We start from the raw sequence: 18,047 nt of genomic DNA on the forward strand, positions 1-18,047 counted from the left end.
ATAATTGTCCTGGTCTTCTGTACTCATTTTTTACTTTCACTACATGGTTTACTGCTTTTTTCCAGTCGCATTTAAATTGCTTAAAACAAATTTCGCACTAGTAATGTTTTCTCCAGTGTGTACGCTTACAACTTTGTAAGCAGATCATAAACAATGTAACAACTTTAGAATAAATAAACAAATTAAAACTAAACGTCTGAGGTGGATAAGGCATGTAATGCACATGGAACAAAAGGAACCAGCTAGAAAAATGCTCCTTGATAGATCCATTGGCCAGAGAAGAAGATTAGAACCCCGAACAAAGTTCTTGGATAACATCGATTAAAACATGATAAATATGGGAATACATGCTTGGAAGAGCAAGGCGAAGGATAGGGACGACGGTAAAAATTCAATATCTTTTGATTCGAGTCTCCTATCGATAAAAATTAAGATTTTTTTTGTATTTTGGCGCAAATGAACTCAACTTTTATAAAGGTGTTAAACAGTTAAACATGGCGCGATTTTTGGTATTTTTTATGATTATCATGTGATCTATACAATGTATTCCTTTACTAGACTGGACCCCAACGATCTAAAACGTTTAAAACTGCTCTTTTTAATTACACTTGTACGTTTTTCAAAAGTACTTAACTTCTGCAACAAATTATAATCAAAACCGTCTTCTTGAAGACATTTCCCGTGGCGTGCGATCATTTTTAACGTAAAAGACTGGTCTCCAACAATGGAAATATTACTACGACCCGTCAATGAAAGTAATAAATTTGTATTGATCTCACAAAAACATAAAAAATGGCAAAAATCGCGTAAAGTTTATTTAATGAACAGCTTTATAGAAATTGACTTCATTATCGACAAATTACAAAACTTGTATACGAAAGATGCACTCTTCACCTTTAAAACGCATTTTGATTTTTGTCGGTAGGACAGTCTGATCAAAAGATATCGATTTTTTTACCGATGAGTTGATACTTTCATTTAACATTGATTTCGCGCCCGGAACTACATTCAAATTCGACGGTCGCTTCAAGTCTGAGAGAACAGTTCATTCTACACAAAAAGTGCTAATAAACATTTTTGTTCAAACAGACTGGGAAGTCCAAGGAAGTAGTAAACTTTTTTGCTTCTTTTTGGGGTCCCAAAATTGATATTCTCGGCAAAACTCAGCTTGTTCGTATGATTTTTAGGAGTCAAATCTATAGCGACTGGACTATCATCCGATTTATGACTTTTAAATTTTGACAATCGTTGCGAATCGAATCTTTTATTGACAAATATTTTTTTAATTTTTTACTTCTCATTCATTGCCTATATATTTTGAGAGTTATTTATCATGCAGTTTTTAAATTAAACCTTCTTAGAATAAATATATCATGACTAGAACCGAATTGATCCAGAGTAGTGAATCAATGTGAAATACCGCGCTGTGGCGGCCACCTCAGCATTTGCTAACCACGTCGAAAAGGAAGACGAAACTATAAGATGTACTGACGAAAAAAGTTTTATTAATACATCAATTTCTAAAGAAACTGTTTCAACAGCAGACATGTCAAGTTGGCCATATTCTGTGGAAATGGATAAACTGTTGTATTTTTATGTTTTATTTTAAAATTGATCAATCAAGGGACCACCAATTTCATAAATAAGTGTACACATTATTTACTTTAGAATTACTTTATATTTTAACTATTAATCTCTAGTTGGCGTTGTCAAATGCTTCGATAATGTAACATTTTCAGTAAACTGCTTAAAACAAATTTCACACTTCTAAGAACTTCCCTGAGTGTGCGTTCCAACCTCAAATGTTTTTTCAAATTACTTATTCGAATAATTTGCTTACAACAAATTTCACAATTGGTAAGGCCTTTCTCCACTGTGTATCCCTAAATGCTTTTTCAAAGTACTTGCTTCAGTAAATTGCTTAAAACAAATTTCGTACCTGTAAGGCTTTTCCCCAGTGTGTACCCTTAAATCATGTTTTAAAGATCCTGCTTGAGTAAATTGCTTAAAACAAATTTCGCACTTGTCAGGCTTTTAGCCAGTGTGTATCCTTAAATGATTTTTTAAAATTCCTGCTTCACTAAATTGCTTAAAACAAATTTCGCACTTGTAAGGCTTTTCGCCAGTGTGTATACTTAAATGCCTTTTCAAATGTCCAATTTGACTAAATTGCTTACCACAAATTTCACACTTGTAAGGCTTTTCGCCAGTGTGTATCCTTAAATGATTTTTTAAAGTTCCTGCTTCACTAAATTGCTTAAAACAAATTTCGCACTTGTAAGGCTTTTCGCCATTGTGTATCCTTAAATGATTTTTTAAAGTTCCTGTTTCACTAAATTGCTTAAAACAAATTTCGCACTTGTAAGGCTTTTCGCCAGTGTGTATAGTTAAATGCCTTTTCAAATGTCCAATTTGACTAAATTGCTTAAAACAAATTTCACACTTGTAAGGCTTTTCGCCAGTGTGTATCCTTAAATGCTTTTTCAAATGTTGATCTCGAGTAAATTGCTTGGAACAAATTTCGCACTTGTAAAGCTTTTCGACAGTGTGTATTCTTAAATGATTTTGTAAATATTCATTTCGACGAAATTGCTTACAACAAATTTCGCACTTGTAAGGCTTTTCTCCAGTGTGTATTCTTAAATGCTTCTTCAAAGTTCCTGATTGAGTAAATAGCCTAAAGCAAATTTCACATTTGTACGGCTTTTCTCCAGTGTGTATTCTTAAATGCTTTTTCAAATGTACAATTTGACGAAATTGCTTAGAACAAGTTTCACACTTGTAAGGTTTTTCGCCGGTGTGGATTCTTAAATGCTCTTCCAAATGTACAATTTGACTAAATTGCTTAGAACAAATTTCGCACATGTTAGGCTTTTCGCCATTGTGTATCCTTAAATGTTTTTTTAAAGTTCCTGCGTCACTTAATTGCTTAAAACAAATTTCGCACATGTAAGGATTTTCGCCATTGTGTATCCTTAAATGATTTTTTAAAGTTCCTGCTTGACTAAATTGCTTAAAACAAATTTCGCACTTGTAAGGCTTTTCGCCAGTGTGTATACTTAAATGCCTTTTCAAATGTCCAATTTGACTAAATTGCTTAAAACAAATTTCGCACTTGTAAGGCTTTTCGCCATTGTGTATCCTTAAATGTTTTTTTAAAGTTCCTGCGTCACTTAATTGCTTAAAACAAATTTCGCACATGTAAGGATTTTCGCCACTGTGTATCCTTAAATGATTTTTTAAAGTTCCTGCTTGACTAAATTGCTTAAAACAAATTTCGCACATGTAAGGCTTTTCACCAGTGTGTATACTTAAATGCTTTTTCAAATGTCCAATTTGACTAAATTGCTTAGAACAAATTTCACACTTGTAAGGCTTTTCGCCAGTGTGTATCCTTAAATGTATTTTCAAATTACCATTTTGACTAAATTGTTTAGAACAGACTTCACACTTGTAAGTCATTCCAGTGTGCACTTTCAAATGCCTTTTTAAATTACCCATTGCTGTAAATTTCTTCAAAGATGTTTCACACTTGTACGAATTTTCCTGTTTATGTGTTACAAATGTCCTTTCGAATTTCGTTTTAATCTCGTTCTGACGTATACCTAAAATAAAAATCACATTATAAAACTTTGTATGCAAAAAGTGAAGATCATAAACAAAATGTAACAACTCTAGAATAAATAAACAAAATGTAACAACTCTAGAATAAATAAACAAAATAAAAACCAAACTATGAGAGAAGTTCAGGTGGATAACGAATTATATCATTTTATGGAAGGCGGCGTATTCTGCACTCTAAAAGGTCATCTGTTAGTATTTTGTCGTCCAAACTATTGGATGCTACCTAGCGAAATCCGTTTCGCCGTATTTGTATACGTTATATATTCTAATGTGGGTTTGCTGTATCATTTTTTTGTGATGCTTATGATAACTCTAGCTGATTCTGTTTGTTTTATGCGGTACTTCAGCCCTCTTAGCTCATGTCCATCCAAATTACATTTTGCCACGTATTTGGTCGGGTATATTTTTCTAGTGACAGTTGTGTTCACAGAACATTACTATTTAGCATGAGACTACACTAAATCCAACTGCCTACGTTTGCTGCGATTGGTCTTCATCGTCATTTGATTTGATTAATTTTTTGAAGTTATGTATGTACTTTTCTGTGTAATGCATCATTATAATAAGTATACCATGATATTAAATGTATTTGGTGGCTTTATTTGCAGCAATATTTAAAATATTTAAAAATGTGAAGATATGCAAAAAATTGAGACAAGTTATGCATAGTGTTGCCCAAAATCGGTTTTGGTCTTGTTTTTTCATTTTCACCTAATGTTAGCAAGACCAATACCAAGACTGGCCGTGCAAGATTTGAGCAAGAACAAGGCTAAGCCTGCTAAGTCTTTTTAGGAAGTATAGTAGTTCGGGTATATGCTTAGACTCTATAAGACGCAAAAAAATATGTAATAAAAATTTGGAAAATTGGACTTATGCGCATTACGAACAATACCATAAACATACATAGCGAATCAAAACATTAATTAATTAAACACTTGACATATTTGACACATATTCAGAGATCATAATTACAATGTAAAAATAAAATATTTTGTACATTATATCCCAGCGGACGATTTCTTCGATCTGAAATTAATTTTCCAGATTTTGAGAATAGCCGCCCTCTAATCATAAAATAATCTTGCGTTGTGACGCCGAAAGTAATATGATAGCTGATAAAAAATATAATAAGGTTAGCATATCTACTGTTCAGGACACTCACTTAATAATTCAATTTTTTCCCTTATTATAATTTAGTTAGGAGGAATCTAAATACCACAAATCTTATCGGCCTAAGACTAAACATCGTTTCTGGTGAGTGTGCGATGAGATCATTCGGTTAAACAAAATTTGCTGAAAGAGCGCGGTTAATATTCAAAAGTAATGAGACAAATCAATAATAGATAATGCCGGCTACAGTGTAAACAAAATACCGACATATTTAAAGTAACGAGGTAACTAAAAGTATTTTTATTTATATAAATGGTGGGTATGTTCAGTAAACTGTATTACTTTGTATTAATTCTTGGCCAAAAAATTGATATAAAGTAAGAGTAATGTCAAAGCTATTGCGCACTGTTCTGTAATTTAATTTGTATTGCATTTAGTTTTTTATTTAAATAAATGGCAAAATGTAGATCTCTTTCATTCCATTTCATATAAGGTGAGGGTCCATCAATCTCTTTCTAGACAGATAATGTTCTTTAAAATACAGTCAAGTTTATGTCACTAATTTGGTTTTTTTGTGTTTTAACCATGTTTTAGCACATTTAAGCTTATTAAATGCAAACATTTATAAAGAAACAGATTGATTCCCCTGGGATATGATAGATAGCTCAGTTATGCTGCAAGACCAAGACCGAGAGCACAATACCAAGATCAAGGCCTAGATCAGGTGTATTGGCGCAAGACTAAGACCAAGACTGTCTAAGTCTCGTTGCATTTCGGCAATACTAGTTATGCAGCATAAAACAGTTCATACAAAGGAACATAAGACATTATACTATGTAACATAATTAACAATGATGGTAACCAATACTTTACTTGCAATAATTAAAACATATACTTCTATCTTTAGGATATAAGCCCAACTATACAGTTAGGACTGACTAATCTGGTGGATCAATTAAACTGAAAGAAGTGTGCCCATCCATACTCATTTGCAAACTGAGAGATCCAGGACAAGTTTCCGTCAGTTATTAGAAAACACATGCTGGACATACAGGAGAATTAATAACCATGTATCTGTCAAAAGCATAAGAAAAAAATGTTGTAGAAGTTAACATCTGAGGTACCACCCAGTAAAATTTTAGAAAATTGGAAACACCAAAAATATAAAGACTTGCCCTATTAACATGTAAAGATCTTACAAATTTGTATAATACCTATTCACAAAAACGAGATCAAAATGACATGGTAGCAACAAAATTAAAGGTTCAGGAATGGAACGCTAACAAGAACTATGCTTCCTTATTCAAGAAGGAAGGTAAACACTTTTTATAACTGACAAATATAATTAAAGTTACTCCAATTTGCCTTGTGTAAATTTTTATTCTTGTGTGGCTCATATAACAAACTTTACTCTTAGCAGAATCAACATTCATTCCTTGATATGTAATATACGATAAACATTTTTAAATACTGTATCTGCTAAGTTTGTAGTTATTTGCTTTCTACATTTAAGTTAATTTTGTTATGAAGGTGATGGTGGTGGTAGTGGTTTATGTGGCAAATTTACTGGTTTAATTAAACCTTACCGTACTCCCTCGTGTAATAAATCTTACACTTGTCAGAAATCAACAACTTTCATTTCTTAACCCTTAAGTACTGACATATAAATATTGGAACACAATAACTGACATATCGTCTGTGAGACTACCCCAAATAAAAATAATTTCTTTGCATGTTTTTTGTGAAATTCAGTTAAAATATATTTTAATCTTCTTAATTACATTCATTTGCAATAACATATTTTCAATAAATATCAAAAATCAACACAAAGTAATTGAAAAAAAAAATATTACTTTGGAAACCGAAAAATATAAACCAAGTGTAACACTTAAAAAGTTTACAGTAAAAAAATAATTATAAATTATTATTAACTAATATAGATCTATAAAACTTCTTAGGGTATATAACAAAATGTATATGAAGTAAACACATACTTGAAAAAGTAAATTATAAATTAAAACATTATAAATTAGGCAGACATTATAAATTAAAGTAAGTTATTAAAAGTAAATACAAAGGTATTTAGTCATTCGTTTTTTTTACTTGGGCAAATCGAGCCTATTTTTCTTTTTTCCAAGATGTCGCCATCTATAAGATCTGACGCAGTTGTTTCTTGAATACTTAATACCCGACGTATACAAATTTATTTTTTATTTCTCTTGGAATATAATTCTAGGTCTTCGCATATGTGGTTCAACTAACTGTTTTGCCAATTGTTTTAGAAAATTAGATTTTTCCGATATTGTAGGATTGTCTTTGTATGCCTGATGAACTACGTATGCATTGATGTAATATATACCTACAATTGTATATAAGAATTGTAGCTTTTCCTTTTTTCCAGCATATGACACCAATGTCATCTGTTCAGTAAAACCATATAGGGTGCTTCTATCTCCTTCTTTCTATTTGGTAGAAAAGAATTTTTTTATTCCCACTCTGTTTATTTTTTTTTCATGGTTGAACATGAACATTTTAAATTTGCATCTGCCCCGAAAACTAACTATAATAGCATACCATCGAAACATATAGTCTGACCAACTGAATATATGTGTTGATTATCAAAACGAAGACATGCTAACAGCACAGCAAACCGATCTTTACTCATAACACACCGAAAAATGTCTCTTCCAGTACCATACGTAGCAAAAATGGTGCGAATATACTCATGATTGAGTTGAAAACGGCAGTATAAATTAGCATACCCAAAAATGCTTTCATTTCAATCAAATCCGTGTCACGAATTTCACTTCTATCAGTTTTTTGTATTGTTCCAGATAATTACAGATTTTAGCGTTGGTCTAGTGAATAATTTGCTCAATCATCTCTGTAGAAAAGTTAGTAGAAAACAGTAAATTCTAAACATCTAAAGGGGATGCATTATTTCCAAGCGGACGAGCAGAATTCTTTAGAACAGGAAGTTTTATACCTATATTATGTTTCAAAGTTCTCCCTCGTGTAGATATAACTTCTTGCGCCGCCCATTTAAAACGATTTTTCCGAAAATATTACCTTCATTAGATGAGTCATCTTACTCAATATTTTCGTCTTCGCCACTCTCTTCCGATATTTCAGATGCTGTATCCTGCTCACTTTCGATAGCACAATCATATTCTGCATTCTCTATTTCGCTTCCACACTATCACATTCTTCGTACCATTTCGTAACTGTTTTTTCATAATTAACATCCATAAAATGCACACTCTTTGAGGAATGCTTTATTACTCATTTTGACCACTTTTGAGTATCACAACTTAACAGTAAACAAATAACCCACGTCTAATAATAGTTACTCTCATACTGATGTATCGTCTGACATATTACCAAAGAATATAGACGCCAATTTGGACGGGAACCCTACGTTGGGCGCCAATGTGTAACCATTGAACGACCTCCGAAAGTTGGGAGCCAATGTGTAACCAAAGAATATAGACGCTAAGCGTCTATCTTCTTTGATATTACGCCTAACTTTTATTGTCGGATAATTTCGGTTTAGTTCGAGGTCTATTTCTAATATTTGGTAAATACGTTTGTGTTAATACTATTTGAGAGTATACTGACGAAAAACTAAATATTTTATTAATTACGGTAGATATTACAGTTTTAAAAACAGCCGTAGTCTGGTAGACTACGCGTCGGTACTTAAGGGTTAAATAACTAGTTGTAAGTTATTGTCTTTTTATCATCATTATTTGATATACAACCCTTTTTGGATCTTGGCCTGTTTAAGAACACTAAGGTATATCTTCTTTACATACTTACATTACTTGTTTATATATGTGGCTCAAGATTTTTCCTTCAGAATTAGCCAATTGACTTTCTTCACTTTTAGTAAATGTCCAGGCTTCAGATCCATATGTGAATAACTGGTCGTATTAAGGTTTTATATAATTGGAATTTAGTTTTTTCTTGTAATTTTACCTGATCTTAGTTGCTTGATTAAGCCATGGTAGCTTTTACTAGCTATGAATATTCTTCTTCCTCTTTCTTCGTCAATGTTAATATTGCATGTAACTAGGGATCCTAAGTATATAAAGCTTTTCACACTTTCAATGTTATACTTTCAATGCTAGAGTTAGGTTTTGTGATCACTGATTTCCTGATGTTTTGCCTACATATATATAATCCGTTTTAGCTTGATTGGTTTTCAGTCTGATTATCTTTTTAAGTGTGGTATTTATTAGTATACATGACAAGGTGTCGCTGGTCTAATTTTACTTTTCGTTTTTAGGGTTTTTGCCAGTATTATTAATTGAGTGGTTAATTTAAACTCTGTCATTGCTTGGATTAGTTATTCTCGATTTATGTATAGACCATATTTGGGAGAAACTATCAAATCCAGGTATGAGTAGGAAACTAATGAATTTGTCAGAGGTAAGTTAAAACAATTGGGCACATTTTAGAACAGGTCAATAGATTTAGCCTAAATCCTGATCTAGAAATAAGATCGAGAATAGAACAGGCCAGAAAATCTTTCGAAAAAATAAAAAAACTGCTTTGTGATTCTTGAATAAAACTCGAAATTCGACTACGTTTATCAAAATGCTACGTCTGGTCGACTCTTCTATATGCAGTTGAAACGTGGACCCTTAAAACATCAACCGTAAATAAATTGGAGGCCTTTGAAATGTGGATCTACCGGAGAATACTCAAAATTTCATGGACATCGCATACCTCAAACGAAGAAGTGCTGCATAGAATAGGCAAGGAAAGAGAACTTTTTAACACAGTAAAAGTTAGAAAAACATCATACCTAGGCCACATACTGAGAAATAATAAGTACCAATATGCCCAACTTATAGTGAAAGGAAAAATCGAGGGAAAGAGAGGCCTAGGAAGGAAAAGACTATCGTGGCTCAGAAACATCCGACAATGGACAGGGCTAAATTTTGAACAGCTAATAAGAACAGCTGAAGATAGAGAAGAGTTTAAAATTGTAGTAGCCAACCTACATTGAGGAGAGGGCACTTTAAAAAGAAGAAGAAGTTAAAACAAACAAATGTTATCCAGGAAAAAACCAATCGAAGTCTGCAAATGGAAAACTTAAAAAATTTCATAAAAGAATTAGATGACGAAAGTTTTACCAAATTTCTGAAAGACATTCAAAGAACAATGCCTAAGGCGAAAAATGTTCCAATAAAAAAAGGAACTGAGTAAACATTAAATTTAATTAACCATAATTGTTGGAGCTCACAAGTATTTTTTGTTTTGTATCTGTATTGAATTTTTATTATAGTTGTATAGGCTTATTTACAAAAATGTTAGTTAATTTAACATTATTATAGATTTTCCTTGATTAGTAGTGTAGTGAAATTTCTTAAAAGGATTATATGTATGCATACTTACTGAATTTTAAAGCCATGTTAAATAATGATGTTATTTACTTTTATATTAGAGTTGTATTTTTAAATCAGGATGTACTGGGTCCTAGGCGAGAATTAGAGTGGTTTTACCTTCGCCATTGAACCAAAAAGGCCAACAGAATTTAGTGTTTCAAAAATAAAAGTGGAATAACGTCAATTTTGATTTATACAAGGCAGGTCCACAACAGCAATTTTTATTATAAAGCAGCTAATAGAAAATTTTAGACTGAAAGAGAAAGACTTGCACATAATATTTATTAATCTTGATAAGGCATATGACAGAGTTACCAGAAACCTACTGTGGTGGACTCTAAGTACAAAAGGAGTGCCAGCTGAATATGTGAGAATAGTGAAAGTAGGGCTTTACCAGGTTTCCGCATTAAGCTCGTATTTGTTCTCATTCGTGCTGGACAGATAACAGCTGAACTTCAAGGGGAGATCCTTGGTTTTTATGTACGCAGATGATGCTGTATTGGTAGGATTAGAGCGGGATGAATGAAATGGAAAGAGGTAAGTGGAGAGCTGTGTGATAGAAAGGTAACAATAAAACTAAAAGGTTCTATATGGCTTCCTTGAAGACCATCTATTATGTAAGGTACTGAATGTTGGGCAGTAATAAAGAAGAATGAACACAAAACTGCACATTGCTGAAATGCGAATGTTTCATTGGATGAGTAGAGCAACTACAAAAGATGCAGTTAGGAATGTGTATATTAAAGAGAAAGTTTGAGTGTGGCTCCTATTGAAAAAAAAAGAGAAACCATAGGTTAAGGTGGCTAGGGTATACACAATGTAGAGCTGAAGACCATCCCGTACAAAAAGTGGAGATATGTTTAATCCCTGGAAGAAACAGAAGAGGAAGTCCAAAAAAGGTGGTGAGCGACAGTTGGTCAGGATATGGTCGAAAAGGGATTCACATTGATATGGCACAGAATAGAAAGTTTGTAGGAAAAAAATATGAGAAGCTGACCACACATGGAGAAAGCCAAGAGTATAAATAATGATAATGATGAAGGTTCTAAAAATAAAAATAATAATAGAGAATTAAACAAAAAGCATCTAATAAAAAAATTAAAACAATAATACCTAGATATTTAATAAAAAAGCATCACTAGGATATCAAAATAAAATGAAATAATACACTTGTTTAAATAGTTTGAAATCTAAAGTTGGAATATATTTTTACCTACATATCAAAAAAGGAAAATAATTACATTTCTGATAAAACTGTAATAGTCAGCCTAAAAATGCGAAAGTCATCCACTTACTACCAATACCCAATTTTCATTTTAATAAACATGAAACCCACCAAATTTTAAATTAAGACCAAATTTTAAATAAGGAGACACGCCCACTGACCAATCATAGCAAACGTAGTTATTTATTAGCAACAACTACAGTCCATCTAATTCCCTTACTGTTGCAGGTCATTATCATTGACAGAGATCAAAGTTGACATAGTTGCCAAAGTATAAAAAAATCCTGTATCCATTTTAAATCAAATAGGTCACATAATTATTGCAAAAGTGGATTATACAACAAAACAAATTAATATTTAATGTAAATAAATAGAACCAAAACAAGAGTTAAAACATAATCTTGTTAAAAACAATTTGAGCCGCTTGTATGCGTCGAATAAAGATGTAAAATGGAATACTTAAACAAAACAACACTTTTTTCATTACTTATTAACATTAGTCAACACTGCAACTGTCAAATAAATGTTTCCAATTTATTCCAAAATATCTCCTTCGTTCGATTACAGTTACAGTGTGTTCGGAACAAATGTTCTTCATAAAAAGCTTTATAATGCATTTATACAAATTAAATGAAACATATTATTGTGTATTTCTTTAAGTTAACATTAATAGAAATCTTTAAATATTATTTCTACGCGTATATAATAAAATATGTCTAGTGGCTGTAATGCCAGTGTACTCGGCAAAGTGATTCTAAAAAAGAACACACCTACCGCCTAAATATTTCGTGTTGGCATCATGTGACCTCACGGCCTATGACGCGGATGACGTGCAACGGTATGTAAATTAGATGCAGTATATTATTATTAAATTACTATATGCAATTAATCTCTTAATATAAGCAAACCATTCAATTAGAGAAGATAAATTATACATAGATTTGCTTATCTACTTATTGATACTCCGAATTAAAAGTACATGATGATTAAAAAAATAGTACATAATTTAAAATATTTTGAATTTAGGAACATTCACGGAAAGAAAATTTTTCCACAGGTACCCCAGATGAAGAAACCTTAATTCCTAAGCATTGAGGCAGTGCACCATTAAGCACGAACGTGGTAGAGCATGGTGTTTTAGAGCAAATTACAACTCATATCGGGTATCATATAATCAGAGCCCAGCACACATAGCTTGAACATGGAACACAGGATTTTATATTGTAAGCTTGAAGGCGATGTACCACACCCTCGAAGACTCTTTTCTATAATTATAATGTGAGTGTTTCATCCCACAAAGAACAAATTCAAGAATGTCAACAACTGAATAAGCAATATTCTGAGGGGAAAACTGATGATAGTACACCATAACTGGCTGGCACCATTCGAAGTAGACCCCAACATAGATGAAGAAGAGTAAGTAAACTAAGCACTAATTTCCCAGAACTAACTAAGTAACTAATTTCCCAGAAGCACCTGACCTCACGTTTGAGGAACTCATGGGGGCATATGGAGGTACCAGTAAGCAAGACATCATGGTACTGCTGAAGAAATCATGATCTACTCACACTTCCAGATGATTACTAACTGGGCTACACCTTTTCAGTCAGTATTAAAGATGCACCAGGATTGGCATCCATATTTCAAAAGAAGTTTGGTCAAGTTGCAGAACTGCAATACCAACTACTGGCTCACGAAAAACCTTTGAAACTACAAAATGCATCACATGTTTTTTATCTGGTAACAAAAGACACTACCCATGAAAAAACTGACTATCAAAATGTATCTATGAGAAACATTACTTCAATTGAAAGAGAAGTGCTGGAGTCCAAGGTGCAAAAATTAGTCATGCCAAAGCAAGAATGCTACCAATAGGAGTGGAGGGTTGTCCAAAAAATGGTGGAGAAAATCTTACTAGTCTGTTGCAATCCATGGTTACTGATGTAGAGTGAAAATCATAACTTGCCACTTTTACACAACTGGGAGTTGTAAAAGAGGGCTCAGTTGCTGATATTAGCATCCAGTTCCAGTCCCAACAAGCTTCCAGGAGGGCTTGCTATGCACCTGATTAAACATACTACATGTTCAATTGGAGGTCGAACCACAGCTATTCTAGTATCACCGAGAGAATTCCACTTGGTTCCAGAAGTGTTTTAAAGTGTTAAATAAATAAAATTATAAATTCATTGTTTTTTAGTTTTATTATTAGAAGACTCTAAATAAAAAATAAACATTATAATACTATTATTATTTTCCCCTTATTTTCATTTTAATAAATAATTAGCATGTAATTTAAATAAACTACATTTGCTCTGATTTTAACACACACTGCAATAAACTAACTCAAATTGATTTGTCCTTTGACTCTTCTCACTAATGCTGAGCTAGATTCCCAGAACATTTACTTATTCATGGAGACATTGTTTATAACTGGCTGCCATCTCCTTGATTACTTTGTTGACATCTTCCACTTTCAGGTCCTTATGGAGGTCTGCATTCCATATGTACTAAGAACCATCAAATATGTTCCTTAACACTTTTTTCTGTAATCTCTAAATTATTTAAATATTACTGGTTTGGTACAGTCTCAAGGATGCCACCCATATTTAAGTCTATACTGTTCTCAATATTTGTTTGTATCTCATTAATTTATTATTTTTGGATAGCCCAGACTTTCCATCAATCAACCAATATATTTTCTTATAATGAACATTTAACTTCTTTAAACAAATATGTACCTGCCTTTTATTAATGTAAAATATACTGTGAAGTTAAGCATCTAATACGATGCCCAAGTATTTTCAAATATATGAAATGAAGCACAAAATCTGTTTTATCCTTTCTAAAACGCATATTGCTGAGAAACTCAGATTCAAATGGGTTGTTACATTATTAGTGAATATGGCAACCATTGTAAGCAAAGTTTCCACAATCCCCCAAACATTGACCAAAATATTTCTAACACTATAATGATATCCATAGGATGGTCTGCACTTGTCGTGGAGAAGAAATAGAATGGGAGTTAAAATAAAACCTACTCAGTTGTTGAACACAATAATGCAAAAAAAAGGGAAGATACTGCGAACCAGCTTGCATAATTGTGTTTATCAGTAATTAAAATTTCAACTTAGTACAAGAAACTAGGTGACCTGTTATTTAGAGTAGCAGTTGACAATGAAGCTGTAAATGTTTATCTGTGCTGCAAGTAGAAGAACAAAATATGTGACATTATTTATTACTGGTTAAGACTTCTATGGTAAGGACTATCAAAACATTACTTGGAAGAGATTCCAAGATGAAATAATAAACTTCTGTGAAAATGTTGTTCATCTGGCTACACACACATGAAAACACTAAACATAAGTACCATCAAAAACTAAACAGGTTCATTTTTGGCCCTATGTTTATAATACTTGTAATTCAATATATTCTTAATTGTTTCATACTTCAACATCATCTTTTAAACAAGAAATAGTGTCACTGTCACAAGAAATAGTTGTATTAGTGGCCCATTTAATTTTTTTGAATCATATATAATTCACTTGTCAATAAAGTTGTTAAATTTATAAACCAATCTACTAAATACAAACCTAAAATTGTGTAAGGGTAATTTTTTATCAAAAAAATGTAATAAAACAACTTCTGACACAACAAAACAGACATTTTAAGCTAGAAATGAAAAAATTCAGCAATTTTTCCAGAAAATTTGCTAAACTTTGGTGATTTTTGCAAATATGTTTCTGAGATAGATACTAAAAACCTTGTAAATGTTTTTTTTAACAAGCTAGAAGAAATGTATACCACCTTGTCAAAAGTAACTAAAATAATGGCATCAACACCCAACAATAGAGCCAGAAACATCGGCCACCAATTCACGGTTGATAATTCTACCTTTGAAGTGGTGGACAAATTCACACACTTTTTTGTAATTTTGCTGTTTTCATACTTACATGGTTTTTCATCATCTGTCTCCTTTGAGGCTCCTATCTGGAATGTTACATCTCTCTCCGAGTCTAAACCACACCCATGGTTTATTTCTAAATTATATTCATCCAATTCTTTTTTGATTTCTGTTTTAACTTCTTGCATGGTAATCGCAGGGAATGGGTCACTTATTTCATGATGTAACACATGTTCTTCTATTTTAATATGGGCCGAACAATCTGATAGAGAATCATCTGTGTAATTACTTTCAAACGTGCATTCTTCGACTTCTGATTTAATTTGTACATTAACATGTTGCTCTAAAGAATATTCATTTTTGTCACATATTAAAACGTTTTTTCTTTTTATAGAATCTTCACTTAACTCCATTTCGAATTTAAACCAAATGACTGGTTCCAATAGGCAAAAATGTATTTTTACAATTTACAATTAAATTAGTATACTTTCATTGTATTGTTAGTTGTTTGATAGATATTGGATATATGAACAGAACAATGAACGTTGTATCAAAGAATATAGACGCTTATAGAATAATTGTTGAATTGTTCTTGTTCACTGTTATTTTATTTTTGAAAGTCGGCAAAAAGTTAGTCGGCTGGAACGCACGTGGTACACTTGCCGTCATATAAAACTGGTATGCATCTACACCTAATTTTTTACTTCAATTACCTACCGAACACGAACTGTATTTTGTATCAATAAGTTTAGTCACAGGCCAACTACCAAGATTAATTTTGAACGATAACAACAAAAACTAATATTATACTTTATCCTACGTAGATTATGAAGTGACAGTTACAATCCAATTCCTCATTGTAATGTTTTATTATAATAATTTAAAGTTATGTCTAGATTGATTTAATCTATCACTATATTTGAATTGAAATATTTTCATAAATTATAATAAAACACAAATCAAGGAATGAGTACTTAACTGAGATAATGAAAAATTACAAAATTAATATGAGAATTTTTTAGGATGCATGTTTAAACAAATTTAATGTGACTGACTGATCGAGAATGCTCGATGTTTTAGTTTTTAGAATACTCAAAACTGGCGGTCTGTCACACAGCCCTGCCTTTAGCTGATTTCATATAATATTCTCGTTTAACTGGCAACAGTCACAGTCCCCTAGAAATTAGAATGACACATGTGACAAGATCAACTTACACAACTTGAAAAACATGAATTTCGGTAATAAGAGTTGTACCAGTTTTTTATGACGCGAACGGTACCCAAGATTAGTAGATGTTAAGTTTAACTTAACATCTACTAACCTTGAACGGTACCACCACCATACCATTAAGGAGCGGTCATTTCAGCTCTTCATTGTACCATGTGTCAGCTCTATTATTGCTTCTAAAATATGAAAGAGTGGGTCAATAAATGAAACTTTAGATATTTTTATACATATGTTGATGCTGCGTGGTCGTAGAATAGGATTAAATTTTTGCGTTTTATAAAAAATTTTAGAGAAAATAATATTATTTTAACTTTTAATAAATTAATCTTTTTAGAAAAATGATTATGATTCAAATTTTTAATTGAAATATGTACAAATCTTAAGTATAAATCAGTTTAAGACTATATTGTAATAATTTCACCAATATTCACTCATTGTGAAAATGATGTTTTAGATACTATTAGTTGTTATTTTAAAACAAGATTAAATAGTACCCATACGGCGTAAAAACTTTCACATATACTATTCATTAAAAGTTACTGTTAAATATTTCAAAAATAAATCAGGGATGCTTTTTGTTGTTATTATAATAAAAACTTATGTGACGGTTTTTCGTTGTGTTGGAACAAACCTATTTTTAATTAAAAGTTATACAATTAAAAAAATAAATACTTTGAATATTGTAAATATCATACATTTTTAAGTTTTAAAATTAAAAATTTAACAATTTAATATATTAAAAAATCGGTTGTCTGTAAAGTCGGTTTTACGGGCGAAGATTTTACGTGACAACGTCTTTTTCTCGGTAGAATATTTATTGATATGAATATTATTAAATTGCACAATAGGAACAAGGAATTGAATGAAAATAAGAATTGCACAAATTTTAACTATAGAAATATATTTTGTTTACTAAAACATTGTACATGTAAACTTAACTAATTTCTATTTGAGTGATTTTGTTGAGGATAGGAGTGTTTCTGCTGTAATGTGTCTTGAACGCCAAGAACGCTCGAGAAAGACAGAGACACAAGCACGGAAGCACGCACCGATTCAACGCGCCTAATTCTCTAGTGCTGCGCGCGCAGCGGACCGATCATGTTTGAGTGGGAGAGAGACGCAAGGCATTCGCCGGTCCGGCGGGCCTCTCTCTCGTTCGGTGACTCACTGTAACAGACGTGAGCGGGCGTTACACTTTTTCATGAATGACTCCGAGCCACAACCTAATTTAAGACGTTGTCACGTCAAAATAAAGATTTTATTGTGAAACAACAAAAAAAAGACAGTTTGCAAATCAATGGCATCGAAATTTGTTTAGGCGTAGATGCAGTTACCCGTTCGTACTCCTTTCCCACTTCTCCCTAACTACATATTTCATTATGAAATTTTCACCACGGCGCCACGCTTTGAGTTTATGCAGCCACCCTCGTCAGGAGGAGTGTTTTGAAGTATAAACCGTAACCAAATCGCCCATTTGAACTGCTCTTCTATCTATATTCTTTGGTTGTATCTTGTATCAAAGAATATGCACGCTTAAGTCACCGAACAACAAGTTGTTCGGTGTCT

General features: G+C 32.2%; 1 protein-coding gene across 1 annotated transcript; it reads right to left on the minus strand.

The window, feature by feature from the left end:
* Positions 1-1,563: 1,563 nt before the first annotated feature.
* On the minus strand, positions 1,564-16,514 carry LOC140439869 (uncharacterized). Its single transcript, XM_072530037.1, has 3 exons — positions 16,469-16,514; positions 15,303-15,892; positions 1,564-3,605 (listed from the first exon to the last, which is right to left on the minus strand). The coding sequence occupies exons 2-3, from the start codon at positions 15,664-15,666 to the stop codon at positions 2,035-2,037; spliced, it is 1,935 nt and encodes a 644-aa protein (XP_072386138.1). The 5' UTR covers positions 15,667-15,892; positions 16,469-16,514; the 3' UTR covers positions 1,564-2,034.
* Between the last annotated feature and the right edge of the window lie 1,533 nt (positions 16,515-18,047).

The sequence above is a fragment of the Diabrotica undecimpunctata genome, chromosome 4, assembly GCF_040954645.1.
Source record: "Diabrotica undecimpunctata isolate CICGRU chromosome 4, icDiaUnde3, whole genome shotgun sequence".
In the NCBI taxonomy this organism is placed as follows: Eukaryota; Metazoa; Arthropoda; class Insecta; order Coleoptera; family Chrysomelidae; genus Diabrotica; species Diabrotica undecimpunctata.